Below are 19,774 nucleotides of genomic sequence, written 5' to 3' on the forward strand. Positions count from 1 at the left end.
TCCAACTCCAACTGTTTCTAAAATTTCACGCCTAAAAGATAGAAGATAATTTTACATCAGGAATCTTAAACTATTTTTAAATCACACTGACTACTTTTATATTTTATTTCTCTCTTGTACATTTTCATCAGGAACATGGGCTAAATCGCGTGCATTGTTGTCCGTTGGTGACAGCTCTGCTAAACATGAGCTATATATTTTAGCCATTTTGAAGATGACAACTATGATGGTTCCATTTAGGAAACATCATTCACATGGGTTAGTTATTGTAACACACCGTGTCTTCATGCAATGTTTGGTTTGCAAAAGTTCTCAAAATTTTCTTTTTTTAAATTGTGTGAATTCATATATGACATGGTGGGTTAACCCTCATTTCTGGCCTCAAATTAAATTTTACTGCATTTTTGGCATGAAGTTTGAATTTGAATCAAATTCAAACTCAAACTTATATATTTCTGGTATAAACAGAAAAATCCTTTTCCTAACTCCTGTGTGGGCTAGCGAGCAAAGACCGACGATGGGCCTCAATTGGTTGGGTCGCCAGATTTCGGCTCCTTTAGGACGTCCTCTTCACCTTCCTCCAATCATCTCCACCGGCCACACGGCCACCGCTCATGCTTATCCATGTTATATTATAGTACGTTGGGACTTGGGAGTGGAGCCACGTTCGGCCGACGACGAATAAAAAGGGACGCTTCCTTCCATCGCCATTCACACCGGTGGCGAATCAGCGGCCGGGAGACATGCTAGTACCGCAGTTTAAGCCCACTTGGCCGCGTTGCTTGAGGGGCCACAGTCCTGCTGACAGCGACGCACGGAATCGTCATTATCTGGCTGGCTGGTAAACTTCTCCTTGTGGTTTACAACTACTCCGTATTACGGTAATTACCTGAAACCGAGAAACCGATTCAAACCGAATTAACTAAGATCTAAACAGAAAAAAATAGTTAGAAATTCGATCTTTAGTTCTTAAGAGCCGAATTTAGACTGGACATTCAGTCTTGACCCTCGGTAACTAATTGAACCGAAATAACCGAGATATATTGCTATTCCCGGCTATTCTGCGCCGGAACGGTTCGCATGCTTCGTAAATTATCGAAGGAAGTCAGAGACCGGGATTGTTCCCCGTCCAACCGAACGAGGTATAAGGCTTTCTATAAGCTTTCTAATAAAGCTGGGTAAATATTTTTTTTGATATATAAAAAAAGGAGAGCTCCCCTGCAGCTGCCCTCCGCACCGATCGTTCCTTGACTTAATAATGGTTTAGTTCAACAACTACTGTGAAGAAAAATGTAGTTTTCGTTGTGCGGATTTAACTATGCTGCAATATAGGTTTGCTCCTTGCCCTGGCCATTGAGTCCGTGATCCGGTCTGAGACGTGCGCTAATCATTTTTGCTTATGTGGAAGCAAACTATTCAGCATTCACACACTCGTATTAATCTTTTCTTGAATTATTAATTAATAACTTTCTTGACTTGTCCGCCCGCAGAAAAAGGCGGTGAAGAGTCCACGGAATCTCTCCCAGCTCATCCCGTTTTTCCTTCCATGGATTCCTCGCGCTGAGCGCGCACGGTGCTTGCGGGTGATGAGCGCGGCCTCGCCGGCGGCGCAGCGGCGATGGACCTCCCGTGGCTGGATCTGCCCTTCACCTTCCTGACGCTGCTCCTCGCCACCCGCCTCGCCTACGACTACTACGGCGACGTCGCCGCCGCCTTCGCCGGCGGCTTCTCGATCCAGGTCTTCCTCTTCTACTGCTTCGCGCGCTGGTACCGCTACGCAATCGCCGGCCACGCCGGCGACGATGCTGGGGGCCGAGACGACCCGTCGCCGTCGGTGCGGCCGCAGCAGCAGCAGCAGGGGGACGCGGACGCCGCGCCCGTGCTGACACCGCTGCTAGGGTCGCCAGACGGCGTGCGGCCGTCGACGCTGGCCAACCGGTGCTTCGCCGTGGTGTTCATGGTCTTCGTGCCGCTGGTCATCGTCGTCTTCGAGCGGAGCCAGGCCGACGTCGTGGCCTACGCGCTCTGCCTCGCCATCATCATCGTCATGGTCGTCTGGCTCTCACCGGACACCGGGTTAACGGTCTCGGCCGCCAAGTCGTTCCTGCGGCTCAGCGACGACGAGGACGACGGCAGCGGGGGCAGCGCCGGCGGCGCAGAGGACAAGTGCTGCGTTTGCCTCGCCGGCATGCGGGAGGACCAGGCGCTCCGGGCGCTGCCGCGGTGCCGCCACCGCTTCCACGACAAGTGCATCGGCAAGTGGCTCAAGGCGCACCCGAATTGCCCTGTGTGCCGGGCCACCGCCGTGCCGCCGCCGCTCCACAGCGGCGGCAGTGATCCGCTAGATGACGATATTAGCCCTGTCTAGCTAGCTTCCCTCTCAATGATTGATGCATCTTATCTAACAAATCTGTGGTGATTTGTTGGGAAATTTGGTGAATCTGTATAGTAATCCAAATCGTTGTCGAGCATCAATTGGAAATGTCAGTAGTGATTTGTACATACGGTCGCGTTTGTGCACTCTGAGAAAAGCAAAGCCATGTCTGCCTATGAAAGTGCAATTATTGAACATTCTGTTCGGGAAAGAGGAGGAAAAATGTATGGTTTCTTGGGGAGTGCAAGTGGTCGGTAGATTACAAAATGTTAAGGGCACTGGCGATGGAGATTTCACCGTTGTTTTTATGGACCTGTTCACTTGTTGGTTTCAGCCAGTCCAAACCAGTCAGCCAACCGTATTTTTCTCTTACAACACAACACACCAGTACCAGCCAGTTCAAACCAGTCCAGAAACCAACCAGCGAACAAGCCGATGGTCATTTATTACCTTTATATTTATTGATTTTTTCTGAGGTGGCACAGTATTTACCGGAGAGAGAGAGAGAGAGAGTCAACAAACGGAGTCTACTACAAAGAGCGTCTACGAGCGAATCCATGCGATAGAAACGACGCTGCGTCCTTGTTGGGGAAGATGGGGGTAGTTTCCATCGATGCAGTCAGATCCCGTGCGCCTTCCTCCCATCGCCGCCGGCTTCCCTTCCCGCGCGCGCTCTCGCCCGAGCAGGCCCTCTCCCGCGCACGCTCTCGCCTGGCCGCTATCGCCTGCACGCGCTCGCGCCCTCTTTCACAGAGGTGAGCCGCCGCCGCCGCCAATTTTTTTGCAGCCGCGTTGGGGAGAAAGGTTTCGTTTCCATGGATCTTGTGCGCACCGCCGGAGGGAGCTCGCGCAGCCGCCGCCGCGGGCCTCGCGTCGCCGGTGGGCACCGCCGCGGAACATCGTGCGGCCACTGGCAGGAGCTCGCGCGCCGCCGCTGACCCGTGCGGCGAGGGGCAGGATGGCGGCGAGGCCCCAGTGTGGGATCTGAGGAACTACTGTAGTGCCCGCGCAAGGACCATGCCTCTGACGTTGGGGTGTTCGTCACCTTGGAGCTGAGGAGCGAGGACCCACGTGCCACGAATCTCGCGCCGGCTCGAGCGGCCGTGGATCTCGCGCAGGCTCGCCGCCGCTCACAGAACTCGTGCGGGAGGCCCTCGGGGAGCGGCGCGGGGGCCTTAGCAGCAATGGCGCGGACGGCGGCCGTGAGGTGCTGAATGTCGCATGTTGCTGCGCGCGCGACGCGGAGGCCAACCTAGCATGGTCACCACGGTGCAGACAAAGAAGATCTCTGCATTCTTGAATCCGAAGGAAAAGACTAAAGTGCCGAAAGTACAAGCAGATGGAGGACCATATTTGATGCTGAAGCAGGCAGTGATCAAAGCCACGTCGAGGAGAGCACCGCAAGCACGGCTGATTCACTTGAAGCTGAACTTCACGAGCGGTTCTACTCCTGTGTTTCTAGCATTTGTGCTCCTTCAACAGTGAGTTGCAGAGCATACTATGACACGTTATCTTGTCACACATGATCTTCTTTGTTCGTGGGGGTATATAAATGCTCATTAATTTTTTTTTCATGGAAACTACTTGTAGAAACTTGCATCGAAAAGAATGGTTTCTGGTGATAGAGTCTGGTTTCTAGCATTGGGAGTGCCCTAACATGGCCTGCCAACTAACTTCACTTTGATACTGGCTTTGGTGCAGTTACTCCTAAATCATATAGAAATTCAAATATGTAAACTGATTCTGTAAAATAATAAACTCAAAATAGATACAGGATGCAACAGATTATCTAAATCAGACCCTTTATTTTTTAAGAGCAAAATACATTGTAGGTCCATTAACTTTTAAGTGAGTATCATCTAGGTTCCTCAACTCTAAATATGCATTTTTTTATCTCTAAACTTTTTAAGCGGTCTAGAGCAACTTTAATCTATATTCCTATAACAAGGTGCAAGGATTGACACCTCAACAGGTGCTATGTTAGCCAAAAAGTCTCAAAGGTGTAAGAGCCTGTTAGCACCTATTGGACGGACCCACAACAAATAAAGAAAGCGTGACCAGAACTTCTCCCAACCTCATGCCTGGTTTAGTTCTTAAAAATTTTCAACCTAAACTATCACATCGAATTTTACGGCACATGCATAGAGTATTAAATATAAACTAAAAAACTAATTGCACAGTTTGGTTGAAAATCGCGAGACGAATGTTTTAAGACTAATTAGTCCATGATTAGCCATAAGTGCTACAGTAACTAACATGCGCTAATGATGATTAGTTAGGCTTAATAAATTTGTCTCGCAGTTTCCGGGCGAGCTATGTAATTAGTTTTTTTATTAGTATCCGAAAACCCCTTTCAACATCCCAAAAACATTCGATGTGACATCCAAAAATTTTCATTTCGCGAACTAAACGCAGCCTCAGTTGCTCCATGCGGACTCACACTCTCACACATCTCTTGCACTTTTTCTTTTTTATTCATTGCACTATTCATTGCACCGGTGCTATATAGCACCAGGCCTCCAATGTGTTGCACCTGTTTTCCTTCTTTCTGTCTCCTGCTAGCACCCAACGCTAGAGCTGCTCTTAGCTGATGTCCATACCCCTTCTTTCCCCTTAGATCCGATGTGGCATGTACAATTAGCAGCCAACAAAGCATGTAAATTGCAATGAACCTCCTCGCTTCTTGTCTCTCCTATTCGGTCTCTTTCTGACCATGCCTCCCATAGAAATGTCCTATGCCTAAGTTGTAGTGCTAAATGAAATCTAAAACTTTATGATTCATTTTTTTATTTATGATTTATTAGAGACCTAAATATTAATACATGATTCATATTAGTTAAAATAAAGTATAACATACTATACTCGATGACAAATGACTAGTGTGTGGAGTGGTGGTAGGCGGGGCTCATGCGAGACCAGAGGTCAGTCCATGAACACACTTATTTGAGAAAAAAATGGAAGATTGAGGCTTCGTGAATTGTGACCCTACAATAGCCTTTGAGCAAGCAATTTTGTTTTTTATATTCTTTGGCATGGTTTAATAATTTTTATATTTTTTAAAAATATATTTTCTAGGGTCGGTCAACTATCCTAAAAATCATGTTCATGTATGGTTGACTTAATAAAATTGCTGTAGAAAATGATTTTTGAGGATGGTCGTACGCCCTTCCGAAAATGTTTCATTTCTACCGTTGGTAGGGGCGCAGAGGTTCTGAAAACTGTCTAAAAATAATTTTGGCCGTGTCTAAAAGTCTAAAAATTCATGTGTGGTAGTGTTTTTCACCCCAATTGTTTGATAAATATAATTTTAGCGCGAGACGGCGATATGGTGTTGTAGGTAAGTGGCACACGGCTGTCATTGGCTGCGCACACCTCGATGAAGTAGGAGCGTACTAGTGGCATCTCTAGTTTTTGCTTTACCGTTCGTTCCAAAAAGTACATCTGATTGTTAGGATACACGCTTTCCTAAAGTTTTAAGCTCAGATCAGATAAACATATTCTCAATGTGAACTTGAGTGCACTTGGAGGTATTGAGGGAAAATTGATTCATTTTCCTCTCCAATCTACTTCTATTGGGAGAATAGAATTACCCGAACATGTATTGGAGGGTGAAGAAGCTTATCAGGAAAATGTTTTTTCACTACTACCATCAGGATTTGTAGGGGCGGCTGGTTAGGGTTTGTAGAGGCGGTTTCTCAGCCACCCCTAAACAACGGTGTCTACAAATCATTGGTTTGTAGGGATGGTTCCCAAACCGCCTCTACAATTTGATTTTGTAGAGACGACTGGTGTTACGAGTCGCTCCTATAAAAGGATTTGCAAGGACAGCTGATAACACTAGCCCCCTCTACAATTTAGATTTGTAGGGACTGCTGTGACACCAACCGCCCCTATAGTTTCCATTTGTAGGGCGGTTAAGTATAGAACCACCCCTACAGTCAATTTTTCGGGCAAAAAAATTAAAATTTGAAAATTCAAATCTGACTAGAATATGAATTAGTTCACAAGAACTATAATAATTTAGATTACTTCATTACAAACCCATAATAATTCACAAGAATCATAATAATTTAAATTACTTTATTAGAAACACATAATAATTTAAATTTGTTCATTACAAACCATAATAATTTAGATCAGTTCATTATTACAACCAATAGTAATTTAATTTCCTAGAACTTCCTAATGTCGTACCACACTCGGAGAAGTGCAAATTATTGATTTCATATGCTAAAATGTCACTGATGTAGCGCAATGTATTTATTATTTACTAGTGCACTCTCCCTTGCTTCACAAGATCGTTCACAAGGTCTACCGACGACGATCAACATTGGTCGAGAACCTTTCCTTCTAGTCACAAATTTTTTTCCTGGATTCCCTCTGAAGTGAGAACAGGACCACCATATTCCTATTTATAACAACCCAAGTGATACATGGCCTAGTTTAAAATGACTTCAAAGCTATAACTTGCGTATGTTACATCATTCTCGTGAATCTGCAAGTGTTGAGAAAAATATGGTTATCAGAACCATGCATATATATAGACATAACAATTAATCTAAATATAAGTTATGAGACTGACCACATCATTCATGTTGTCCTCAGCAAGCTGTGCATAAAATAGTCCAATATCATGGTGGAGGCCCACATTCAAAGCAGCGATCCTCATGAAGGAGTATGTAGGCATATTGTACCCAATATTTTGAGGCGCCCTTAAACATGCTTGCACAGCATATTTTTGCACACTAATGTCATGAGGTTGATCGCTGCTCGTCCTATCGATGTATAAAACCATACATTGTTGGTTACCCACCCTAGCGAGAATAGAAAAGCCAATTCGACATTGCTTGAGTCCACCATCTATAGGGAATGTACCAATATTGAGGAAACCAACCCCGAAATTTGAGAGTGTCTCTCTGAACCATGGTATAGGATGAATTGTCTATATTTATGAATTATATATATCAGAACAAAATATCTATAGAGGTATCTTTAAAACATGTTACTTACTATGCTTGGATATGGGTGGTTTCCCCTCCCCAATGTTGGTCGGAAGCCCAGATCAAATACATAATTATTTAGTAGATCCGACGAAGGGAGTTCGGCCATATCTTCTCCTAAATTTATGTCAAGGAAAATAGTTATAGTAGAGGATGACAGGAGAGGAGAGGAGAGGAGTAGGAGAAGTAGGAGCAGAGGATAGGAGAGAAGAGGAGTAGGAGAAGGACTAGGACAGGAGGGTCTACAAACTGGCAACTACCTGCCAATGGAGAGTAGTAGTAGTAGTAGGACAGCAGCAGTAGTATTAATAGTAGGACAGCAGCAACAGTAGTATTAATAGATGGAGTTGCATTACAACCAAAATATAGCTGTCAACAAACAATTAGTGTTATCCAAACTAATAGGCCTCAGACGCCATAATTAAATCATCATACAATTGTGTTATCCAACTACATCGACCATCTAATTGTGTCATCACAGGCCTAAGTATTGCAGTTGCATTGGCAGCTCATGGAAAGCCTCATCCAAAGTCCAAACATCATCACCAACAGACAGATAGTCACCACGATCTTCCAAGAATCAGTCTTACCACCCTGAGGGGGATGCTTTCACCATAATCTGCTAGGACCAGTTTAGGGGAGGGAGTTGCTACTTCAACATAGGCATTGAAATCTCTAAGTGCATGGTCATAGTTGTTGCACTTCTTGTGTATAGCATTTTTGAACCCAAGCACATGTTCACTAGCCTCATGCCAAGACATAAATCCCAGGTTTTTCCCGTAGAAAATAACATAGCAAGGGCCTATTTCCTAGTGGAAGTGAAGAAAATAGCCATCAATCAAGTTCAAACTAACTCACAAAACGAGTAGTACTAGTAGTAGTAGAGGTAGAGGCCTCAGAAACATGTCAATTATCATTTGATTAAGAACTTGGAGCATAAAGGCATCATAAACACAGTGAGCATATATAAACATAGTGAGCATATAGAAAAAGACAATAGGGGTGGCTGATAATGATGCCAAGTTCCTCACAAGTTCATGATCATCAGCTCATATTCTATATATTTTCTAGAGTTGGACAATTTTATCATTGGTAAAAGAGAGAGGAGAGTTGGCAAAAAACCAGCTACTGCTTCCCAAATATAGAGGAGTGGAAAAGGTGGCAAAAAAAGCAGTAGCTGCTTACCAAACATAGAGGATAGGAAATGTGGACAAGAAAAGCATATATATGCTCACTGTGTTTATATATGCTCACTATTTTTATATATGCAGGCAGTAGATGCTGCCATATATCACAAAACGAGTAGTAATAGTAGTAGTAGTGGTAAAGGCCTCAGAAACATGCCAATCATCATTTGATCATAAACTTCGAGCATCAAGGAATCATAAACATAGTGAGCATATAGAAAAAGATAGTAGGGGCGGCTGGTAATGATGCCAAGTTCCTCACAAGTTCATGATCATCAACTCATACTTCAGATATTTTCTGGAGTTGGACAATTTTCATCATAGACAAAAGAGAGGAGAGAGGAGTAGAAGTAGCAGAAGTAGTAGTATAGAAGAGAGAAGAGAGCAGTACAAGAGAGCAACTGCTGCTTGCCAAAATAAAAAAGAGAGTAGCGGTTGCTTGCCAAAATTAAAAAGAGACTAGCTGCTGCTTGCCAAAATAAAAATAGAGCAACCGCAGTAATAGAAGAGAGAAGTAGTAGTATAGAAGAGAGGAGAGAGCAGTACAAGTAGAAGAGAGAAGAGAGAAGAGAGGAGCTTAAGAAAAACAGTAACTATGGTCTTCAACAGATAAGAGAGGAGAGGAGAGGAGAGAAGAGCCATGGTTAGCACACTGCATATATATAAACTTGAGCAGAGAAAAAAAGCAGCAACTATGGGATAACAGTTATTGATAGTAGCATTACCGTTACTTAAATAAATCATTGCTCTTTAACAATTTGTGCAGAGAAAAAACAGCAACTATGGAATAGCAAGTATAAACAGCAACTATGCAATAATCTGTTCAAACTATCCTCATTACAACTTGGGCAAGTGGCAGCTATTGTTCAGCAGCACATAATGGATTTTTTTTTCAATAAACTCAACTTTCAATACACGACATGTTATCAAGTAATCTGGGACAAGAACCCAGGCTCATGTTCAAGCTCATTCATATGATATATACACATACACTGCTATGTTGTTCAAACAAATATAAGGAATCTGGGTTTGGATTTCTTTTTTTAACAGCATATGTAAAGACAGTGAGCATATATCTCTACAGTGAGCATATGTAAAGATAGTGAGCATATCTAAACACAGTGGACATATCTAAAAATAGTGGGCATATCAAAACACAATGAGCATATCTAAATACAGTGGGCATATATAAACACATTGGGCTTATATAGAAATAGTGGGCATATATAGAAACAGTTGGCATATATAAAACATTGGGCATATATAAAATAGGGGGCATATATAGAAATAGTTGGCATATATAGAAGTAGCATGCAATTTTTATTTTGATCATAATTGCAAGGTTTGAGCAATATTTTTAAGTAAATTTGTGATCACAATGGAAGGGTCCGAAAGCTCACATTCGCATTTGGTCCAACACACTATGTAGTTGACTTAGGCATATCGTATCACGCTCCAAATAATTTCATAGTTTGGAGCACACATAAGACACAACTGAAACTTATACAAGATCAAGCAACAATGCACATAGCGTAGTTTTAGGATCATTAGGTTGCAACAAACCAAGGCAATGCAATGCACATTGGGTGAACCATTAGGAACAAGTGCTAGAACAACAAGCAGCGAGCAGCAGTGGTGGATCCAAACCTGTCGATTGTAGGGGAAGCTATGGAGGAGCGCGGACGCCGAAGCGCATGAGCACCAGGGCCATGGGAGGACAGGGCATGGGCCCGCGGCTCCTCAAGGTCAGAGATGAGGCGACGATGGACCGGGTCTTAAATGTGGACGGCACGGCCACAAACCCTAACTTGCTTGGCGGCCCAGGGGATGGAGCAGGTGAGCAGAGCTCAAGGTCGGAGATGGGGAGGCAGCGTCGGACCAAGTCATGGAGCCCATTGGGTATGCTCGGTTATGCACATATCGGCTTAGAACCGACATGAACCACTCGTAGGACCACATTTCATGCAAGTAGCAAGGGCCTAGGGCCTCTATCTAATGAACCATACGAATCATGAGATGTGGTATTATATCTAAAAAGTGGAAGGTAAACACATCTCTAGTTGGTTTTGGGTCACCACCATGAAATCATGTAGGTCACTCAGCTCTTTCTTGCTAATCGTCTTCTATAAGATCTTCGTAAAGAAGTAGCCCATGCGGGTGATGGCCATTTTCAAGAACTCTGGCTTTATAGCCCTAATTGTAATGGGTAGGAACACTATCAGCATCACATGACAATCGTGAGCCTTGAAGTTTTTTACAGACAGGTCCTTCATCGACACTAGCCTCTACATGTTCGATGAAAACCCAGTCGAAACTTTGATCCCCCTAAGGAAAGTGCATATCATCCTCTTCTCTTCTAGGGTCAAGTTGAAGCTAACCGCGGACAGAGTGTATTTTCTATTACCCTTAGGTATTGGGTGAAGCTTTGCCTTCACATTTAGCTACACCATGTCTTTCCATGATTTTAGACCATCATTTGTCTTGCCTGTGTCCAGCAAGGTAGCAATAAGACTCTCAAAGATATTCTTTTACACATGCATAGCATCAATGGCTTGGGGGACCTCCAAGTCCGACCAATATGGCAGATACTAAAAGAAGATCAACTGTTTCTTGAAATGTACGCCGGCGATAGGAGGTGTGCTTCTATCTTTCTTCGTTCGATCCGGATTCTTCTTTCTGAGGATGACACGTATGTTTTTCACCATTTCAAACATGTGTTGCCCGTTTTTATGTCTCTCTAGAGGGTGTTCATTCTCTGGCATGTTGTCATAATATCTAAAGTATATCTTGTTGTGGTATTTGTGATTTGTCTTTAAGAAGTGTCAGTACCTTAGGTAAACTATCTTCTTGGATGCATCCAGGTACACCCATGTAGTATCATCCAAGCAGAATAAGCATCCCGTCTTCCCTTTGATGTGTCCAGACAAAGCAAATAGCACAGGGTAATCATTGGTAGTAACAAATATCATGGCTCTACATATGAAGTCATCCTTTTGAAATGCATCGTACATCGGCTCCCCATACCTCCATAGCCTCTCCATTTCTTGCATCAAAGGCTTGAGGAACACATCTATATCAATGCCTGCTTGTTTTGGACCCTAAATGAGAATAGTGAGGAGAAGACACTTTCCCTTCTGATATAGCCACGTTAGGATGTTGGAAATGGTCAAGATCACTGACCATGTGCTATGGTCGCTGCTCCTCCCATTGAAGGGATTCATTCCATCGATGTTCAAGCCAAACCATATATTCCTTGGGTCAGCGCTGAATTCTTTGTGCTTGTCATCGAAGCGTTGCCACTAAGTACCATCGACTGGGTTTGCAATCACATCATCTCACACCTTGCGCTCATCATCTCACCATGTCATGATTGCGGCTTCCTTAGGGTTTAGGAAGATACGCTTCAAGCGGTCGACCACTGGTAGGTACCACATTATCAAGGCAGAAATTCTTCTCTGCTTTGCATCATTGCCTAATAGAGTGTCCTCTGGGGGTTGAGAATCTTTTACCACCTTTTTCCCACCCTTCTTCCTCTTTGTTCCCCGTGGAGGCTTCATTCCCATTGTAAAGGTCATTGTTCTTGTACGGACTGGCCCTACACCTGGGACATTTATCTAGTGACTTAAATGTGCTGCCACAAAAAAAAGATATAGTGGTTAGAAAATGCATGGATTTTGTCAACCCCCATTGTCAATGGACTTATAACCTTCTTCGCTTGGGATGTGTTGGTAGGAATTGAGTTTGACTATGGCAGCAACCATGATAGGAGATGCAATAGATTATTGAAACTACAGTCTGACTAGCCATACTTAGCCTTCAGGATGAGTAGCGAGTACAAAACATAGCACTATCCAGTGTGTCGGACAACCCTTGTGAACACCAAACATAGTCTCTTTCGATGCTTTTTTTACCCTTTCTAAATTTTCTATATCTTTCAGGCTCTTTAGTAAAATCTCTGGTCCAAGGACCCGAATCATGTCCTCCAAATTATCAAAATTATTTTCATCCCCGACTCGTGCTCCGCCATCATTATTGGCACCACCTTCGTCGTTACCATTCCAACCACCAGCATCACCACCTTGTTCATTGCCAAACTCAGGATCCATTTATGCATCAAGCTCTACTGAATATTGGGATAAGGTTTCTAGGATTGGATCATCGTCGTTGTAAACAACAACCATTTCACCATGATGAATCCATACTATGTAGTCCTCAATAAATCCTCACATAATCAAATGTGATCTGATGATATCCACATCTCTCCATGCTATATGGTTCTTACAATCATGACACAGACAAATAATTGAATCCTTATTCTGTGTCAACGTCATTGCATGGTTCTTTACAGCTTCAATAAATTTATCCACCTCCTCACGAAAACTTGGCTTCCACCTTAACGAACCATACATCCAAAACTTCTTGTACTCCATCTTTTACGACAACAATCAAAGAAAATATATTAAATGACTAATTACTCGGATATATATTAATGTATATACATGAATCAAATTAATAATTCATTGAAATAAATAATTATTATTGTTCCTATTAGCAAATATAACGATATGATACATATCAAACACCATGCTAGAGAATAATTAATTAATGACCTATTTATCCATAACTAATTAAAAATATACATTTCTTAATTACAATAAACAAATTCAAAGACAACAATTAGCAACAATTAATATTTTACTCACTAACCTTCATGCAAACTTAGTCCCATTTCATAAACAAAAATTTACAAAAAAGAAAAAAAAACCAAACCCTAGATCTTGGTTTTTTTATTTTTTTTTCTTTTTTGTAAATTTTTGTTTATGATCCATAAAACTTTAATAATAGTCCACTAAAATCAACAAAGATCGACTAATAAATGGTGTAATCTTATTCCTCTAACCAATTTACCCTAGTACCTTCAAAACTAGGGTCTAATTTACTTCATACATGGCTCAAGCATCATAGAAGAGAAAGAGAAGCAAAACTATAATTACTGACTAACCAACCATTAAAACTTTAAAAAAATATTTGGAATAGCATTTTCTTATCTTCTATAATCTCTCCACCAAAGGATATGATACCAAAACCTTTATCCTTAGTAGAACAAATTTTGGGAGGTGCCCAAGGCCTCCCTACCCTTTTTTACGGGTTGAAGTAAGTGACCCGAGGAGAAAGAATGGGCCATTTATACGTCGGACATTTGTAGGGGTGGCTGGTGATTGAGCCGCCCCTACAAATCAAAACAGTGGTAGCTGCCCCTATAAATCGAATAGTAAGGGCGGCTGGTGAGTGAGCCGCCCCAACAAATTGATCAATTTGTAGGGGGCAGCTCGTATCACCAGCAACTCCTACTGTGCTATTTGTAGGGGCGGCTAGGTTCATGGGACCTGACGGCTGCAGAGGGAGCCGCCCCTACCAAAAAAAGGTTTCATTACGACAAACTAATTTTGTAGTAGTGTTCTCCCTATGAACTTGATTCAACTCATCATAGTAGGTTCGCTCTATTTAGATTCCATGGTCAAAAGTTTAGTTGCCTACTAAAATTTAGACTACTTTAATATATTTGTGTAGTCTAATGAGCTAATGATTTTATAGATTGGCTAAATTTTAAACAACATTTTAGATCACCTTTAGAGCCTTAAGAGCTAATATAAGTTTAGTACTTTAGTGCCTAGACTTTACTAGACGATCTAAGCAAGGTTGGACGGCGGTGTTTTGTTAGATTTGTTCATGAATAACATTTTCTACAGCCTTGCTCATTTGTTGCTTGATTTCCTCAACTAAATTAATTGTCTACTGCTTGCTAATAACATTGTCTACAGCCTCCATCTCTGCGCCATTTCCGACATCTGAAATATCTAGTACATCTGTATCCACGTCCGTGTATTATTCACTCCGCTTCAAGTCCAATAAAGAAAAGCGGATTAGGACATAGGAGATGCAGTATCTGCTCCGCTCGGATCTATTTTCATGACTATACGGGCCTGATTGGTTTGCTTTTTTGTTCGGCCTCTCTCGCACTCGAGAGCCAAGCTCCTGCTGGCTAGGCCTACTCCATGCAAGGGCAGTGTGATTGGTTCTCGTGGCTGTACTCAGCGGCTGGTTGGTTGTCAAAGGGGGTGTTGGGTTTCCATACCTAAATTTTAGTCCCTGTCTCATTAGATATTTGGACACATACATAGAGTATTAAATATAAACGAAAAAATAACTAATTGTACAGATTGCGACTAATTTGTGAGACGAATTTTTAAGCCTAATTAGTCCACGATTTAACAATGTGGTGCTACAGTAAATATGTGCTAATGATGGATTAATTAGCCTTAATAAATTCGTTTCGTAAATTAGTCTCCATATGTGTAATTAGTTTTATAATTAACTTATGTTTAGTCTTCCTAAATAGCATCTGAACGTTTGATGTGACATGGACTAAAATTTAGTCCGTTGAACCAAACACCCCCAAACTCTGCCGCACATAGCTTTTTTCTATGTTGCGTGAGCTTCGTCGGTATCACAGATGTGCTTGGTTTCCTGGCTAGTTTTCTAGACTAGGCAGCTTTAGCTTGTCCCAGCAAGTCACTCCTAGTTGTTTGGTTGTTTGTAATTTTTAAGCCTGACTAGTAAATAGTGTGTTTGATAGTTGGTTTGTTTGGCATAGAATCACCTCTTCTTCATGCCGGTAAGTTTACCCCTCTCTCAGATATTGGCCCTATTCGCTGGTCTGAATCTTGGCTGAAACTGGTTGAAAAACACTGTTCTGGCTGAATTGTTATGAGAGAAAAATATGGTTCTAACTAAAAAAACAAGCCGAACAAGCTAAATATGGGATAAGCGGAACAGAGCCATGGTGTCCAACAGGTGGTGGGCGTACAGTGGAAGGAAGGAGATTGACGAGGCTCTGCTCCTCCTCTGCCCATGGCCATGGACGACGACGCAGCACACACGAGCAAATAGCAGGGGAGGTGGGAGGGGATGCCGCTGAGAGGTGGGTACCATTTCCTTCCGGCACGGATCCGGACCTCCTCCGATCTTGGCCCCGCTGCAGACGAGCACCGTGTCGCCGTCCTTGCCCATAGGAGCCACTGCCGCACGTCATGAGCCTGGCTGAAAGGCTTGTTTTGCATCGTGCGGGCCTGGTTGGGGCGAGCTTGGCTGGGCCGAATGCAGTCATCCAATCACGCCCTACACCTCTTGAAAATTTATGGCCCAGTCCAGCAACAAGGTAGAAGCCACAACGACCCACCAGCGTACCTTGGTGGCTTGGCATGTGTTTAGGCCTGCTAATAGTGCTAAAGCCAGCCCTAACCCGCGCCATCCCACATCTTTGAAAAGTAGGATGTTCTTTCGGCAGCAGAATCCTTCCGCGATAAGCATTGGCAAGAATCTATATATGATAACCTCTACAGATTGCATCATCTAACATGCTGGTTCGCTTCATTGATCCTCTTTCTCATCTTTTATATCAGCAGGAGAGTTCATTGTGGACAGGTAGCTCCTTCAAGAAGCCTATGAAGAACAACACAGGTGATGTGCTCCTAGCACTCCTTCCTAAAGTTGCATGCTGACATTAGCAACTTTTATTTTTGCCTTGAGATTTACTAATTCCAATTGTCTTCATATGATCGCTCATAGCTGTTCTTCCCTCTGGTGTGCAAGCTAACCAGGGAACTTGAGCAGCCAAGGTTTCGTGGAGGTAACTTTGCCAGCGGCCGGCGCACAGGGAGAAGGCCCAAGGCGAACTAATCCTGTGCAAATAAAAAAAAGAGGGAATCGAAATTCTGAATCAAACAGGCTGTTGCGTAGGCCACAGGATGTCGATGTATGGATCGCGCATTATAAATCTGGTGTTTGCTTTTGGTCAGAGGAATAAAGCATATTCAATTTCAATCCAACAAGACGTGCCACATGCATGTTGGCACCCAACGTTTGCGACCTTATCATGTTAGCCATTCTGTGACTAGAGATGGCAACAGGGTGGATTCGGATCGGGTGGAGTCTCTATGCACCCGAATCCGAAATTCGAAATCGAAACCCAAAACCGCACCGAACACCGATTCGGGTGATAATCCGTCCCAAAAACTGAACCCGTGGATACCCGAAGCCCGAATGAATACCCGAAACCCACTTTATATGACAACATAGGGCCCGTTCGCTGGTCTGAAACTTGGCTGAAACTGGCTGAAAAATACTGTTCCGGCTGAATTGTTGTGAGAGAAAAACACTGTTCTGGCTGAAAAAAGAAGCCGAACAAGCCATTTTTAAGACAAGCGAACGGGGCCATAGTAAGAGAAATAAGGACTTTCTATAAACATATGCATGATATATATACACATATTCACACGTATAAACAAGAGGCAACAAATAATAAATATTTTCATGAGTCAACTTAGAATAAATTTAATTATATAAGTAAACAATTTATTATTAGCATATTATAAAACATGAGTTTTAATTCTAAATGATTTATTTCAGATATCCATTGGATATCCACGGGTGGAAAACCAAACCTAAAACCGAACCCGATTGGTTTCGGGCCCCGAACCCGAAAACCGTGGGTGAGAAATCATTCCCGAATCCGAACTCGCAAGACCCGAAACCCGCGGATATCCGACCCGAAACCGCCCCGTTGCCATCCTTCTGTGACCAAACCCATTCGGACGGTCAATTTTGCCAAGTCTAAACCCAGCTGGACACGTTCAGACTCTTCGGGTTGTGATTAGTAATTTAACGTTGGGAGGGTTCCTGTCACTGCCCGTGGCAATTTTATATGTATATATAAACATCGATCCAATGAGTGCATTCACAAATCACAGACTCTCACTCTCAATGATAGCAACGTCGCAATTGCATATCGTTCATTTGTCTTGCATCCGCAGACTACCCCAATGCTAAGCCAGACGAGGTCCTCCATATGAACGGAAAACATTGACGGGTTGCTTGCAAGTCTCCTCTTGCTTGCGCTTAACACAACACTTACTTGCATGCCACAAACCCACTCTTTCCCAACATCGACCAACTTATATACTCTATCCACAAAGAACCATTCGATCTTGGTTATTCGTCCGCACGATGGCATCCAGAAAACAAGTTGATCTCGAGTCCCAGAAGCCCACGCCGACTGCTGCCGCCGTTGCATCGGCTCCGGCAACTGCCGTGCCGGCTTCTTCTGCTGGAGCCTCATCAGTGGGGAGAAATTCAGGCTCTGTCGTTGTTGGCATCTCCGACGGCCAGCACGTGGCGCCGGAGACCCAGCCACTCCTGGCTGAGCCGAACGGCGACAGCCACGACGAGGGGCTGGGAGACGACGGTGGGGCTACCAGTACCACCGACGACGAGGCGACGAGGCTGGAGCGTGCAATGTCGCAGGCGTTCCGGAGCACTGCGGAGCTGGCCAAGCACCTCCCCACCGGCGCGGTGCTCGTCTTCGAGGTGCTGTCGCCGGTGTTCACCAACGGCGGCAAGTGCGACGACGTGAACCGCGTCATGACGGCCTGGCTCGTGGTGCTCTGCGCCGCAGGGTGCTTCTTCCTCTGCTTCACGGACAGCTTCCACGACGCCAAGGGGACCGTGCGGTACGTGGTGGCCACTCGCCGGGGGCTGTGGGTCATCGACGGCACGCCGCCGCCGCCGCCGGAGAAAGCCGCCGAGAAACGGCTCAAGTTCATCGACTTCTTCCACGCGTTCCTGTCCCTCATCGTGTTCATGTCCGTGGCCATGTTCGATAGGAATGTCGGCGCGTGTTTCAACCCTGTCATGTCCTACGACACGCGGCAGGTGCTAACTGCCGTGCCGCTTGCCGGAGGGCTCGTCGGGACGCTGCTCTTCGCTACATTCCCGTCGACACGGCACGGGATCGGATTCCCGGTCCCCGCCGCCTGATGAGATACACATATTATTGTTGCTATGAATTAGCAGCTGATTTCTCCCTGTTCTCAGAGGTTTGTTGTGGTGGTGTCGTACTGAGAGAGTTGACTTGATTAGGATATTCCTGGACATGCATTATTGTTTACATTTTTAGCTTGCGACCTTTGAATAATTAAGTACCAGTGCAAATATATATTGTGCTATTATTAATTTCACACGTTCGGCTTGTTAACTCTTATCTTCGAGTAAATTATTACAATTTGCACATCTCCGTGATAGCCTCGTAGCTTAGTGGTCACGTACAATGTGTTCACTTGGTGGTCTAGTAATCATTACCGCCTTCCTTTGCTGAAAACTAGATAGACTGGGGGACGTTTTCTTTACTTCGACTAGGAAAAAATAAGTGACGTCTTGTCATAGTATTAATCCAACTGTTGACGTTGGATCAGGTCAAGCAAAAACACCCGAGGTCACACACGACATATCACACGTAGCAATCAACTGCAAAACCAGCGAGACAGATGTAGGGATCGATTAGGCCGACTTGAAGCCCGTCCATCACCGCAAGAACTCAGGAACACCTCCTGAGAGGTTCCGTCGGGGAGATGCACACTAGAAGTTGTTCTAATATCGTCAAGGCTACCTAGAATGTCGTTGGATCTCATGAAGAGATGCAATGAACAATAAGAGATTGATAAAATAGGGTAAAAAGTGTATAATAGAAGAAAAAAAAGATTGGATATTGGATTTCTGAATCGGTCGTGATCCTCTCGTTTATATCGAGGGGGTGATCTTATTCTAGTAGTAAGAAACAAGCCTAGATCGTAATCTCCAAGTTCCATTCTCTAAAAATAGATAAAAAGGGAAGAACAAGCCACTACAGAGATGGGGATCCCCTTTTGGGCTGAAATGGGAACATTGCAGAAGGTCCCTCAAAGCTAGGCACCTAACTAAACATATAAGCAATATTTTTCATAATGCAAATGCCCAAATGAGCCTTTAAATGGTATCAATGGGAGCTACAACATCACAATACCAAACTCTAATCTTCATTATGGATCGGTAACCTTCGTCGTTTTGCATTGGAAAATGGTCGACTCTCCTTCATGAAAGTGAAGAATACTTTTGCTAGTTTCTCCAGAAACCAGCTGTTTGTTGTTGTGAAAGCATTAGAATTATTGTGTGGTGTTGCGTGGATCAATTTTTTTGGCAACATATTCTTCATCCAATCAGCCAAAATATGAGTCAGCTCTCCCTTTCGGGTCAGTTAACTAATGGCCTTTTTTGGAAACAAAAGCAGGAGCTCTGTCGCTCAATACAGACAAAAGAATATAATGTACATGGTTAGCCAG

The 19,774-nt window shown here is 43.8% G+C and overlaps 2 protein-coding genes across 2 annotated transcripts; both read left to right on the forward strand.

The window, feature by feature from the left end:
- Nucleotides 1–1,362: 1,362 nt before the first annotated feature.
- On the forward strand, nucleotides 1,363–2,616 carry LOC136529118 (E3 ubiquitin-protein ligase Os06g0535400-like). The gene has a single exon (XM_066522186.1). The coding sequence runs from the start codon at nucleotides 1,619–1,621 to the stop codon at nucleotides 2,366–2,368; it is 750 nt and encodes a 249-aa protein (XP_066378283.1). The 5' UTR covers nucleotides 1,363–1,618; the 3' UTR covers nucleotides 2,369–2,616.
- A 14,970-nt stretch (nucleotides 2,617–17,586) lies between these two features.
- On the forward strand, nucleotides 17,587–18,767 carry LOC136529653 (protein DMP4-like). Its single transcript, XM_066522731.1, has one exon. It carries the CDS (start codon nucleotides 17,628–17,630, stop codon nucleotides 18,435–18,437), a length of 810 nt encoding a protein of 269 aa, XP_066378828.1. The 5' UTR covers nucleotides 17,587–17,627; the 3' UTR covers nucleotides 18,438–18,767.
- Nucleotides 18,768–19,774: the final 1,007 nt, after the last annotated feature.

Source organism: Miscanthus floridulus, chromosome 19, assembly GCF_019320115.1.
Source record: "Miscanthus floridulus cultivar M001 chromosome 19, ASM1932011v1, whole genome shotgun sequence".
Lineage (NCBI taxonomy): Eukaryota > Viridiplantae > Streptophyta > Magnoliopsida > Poales > Poaceae > Miscanthus > Miscanthus floridulus.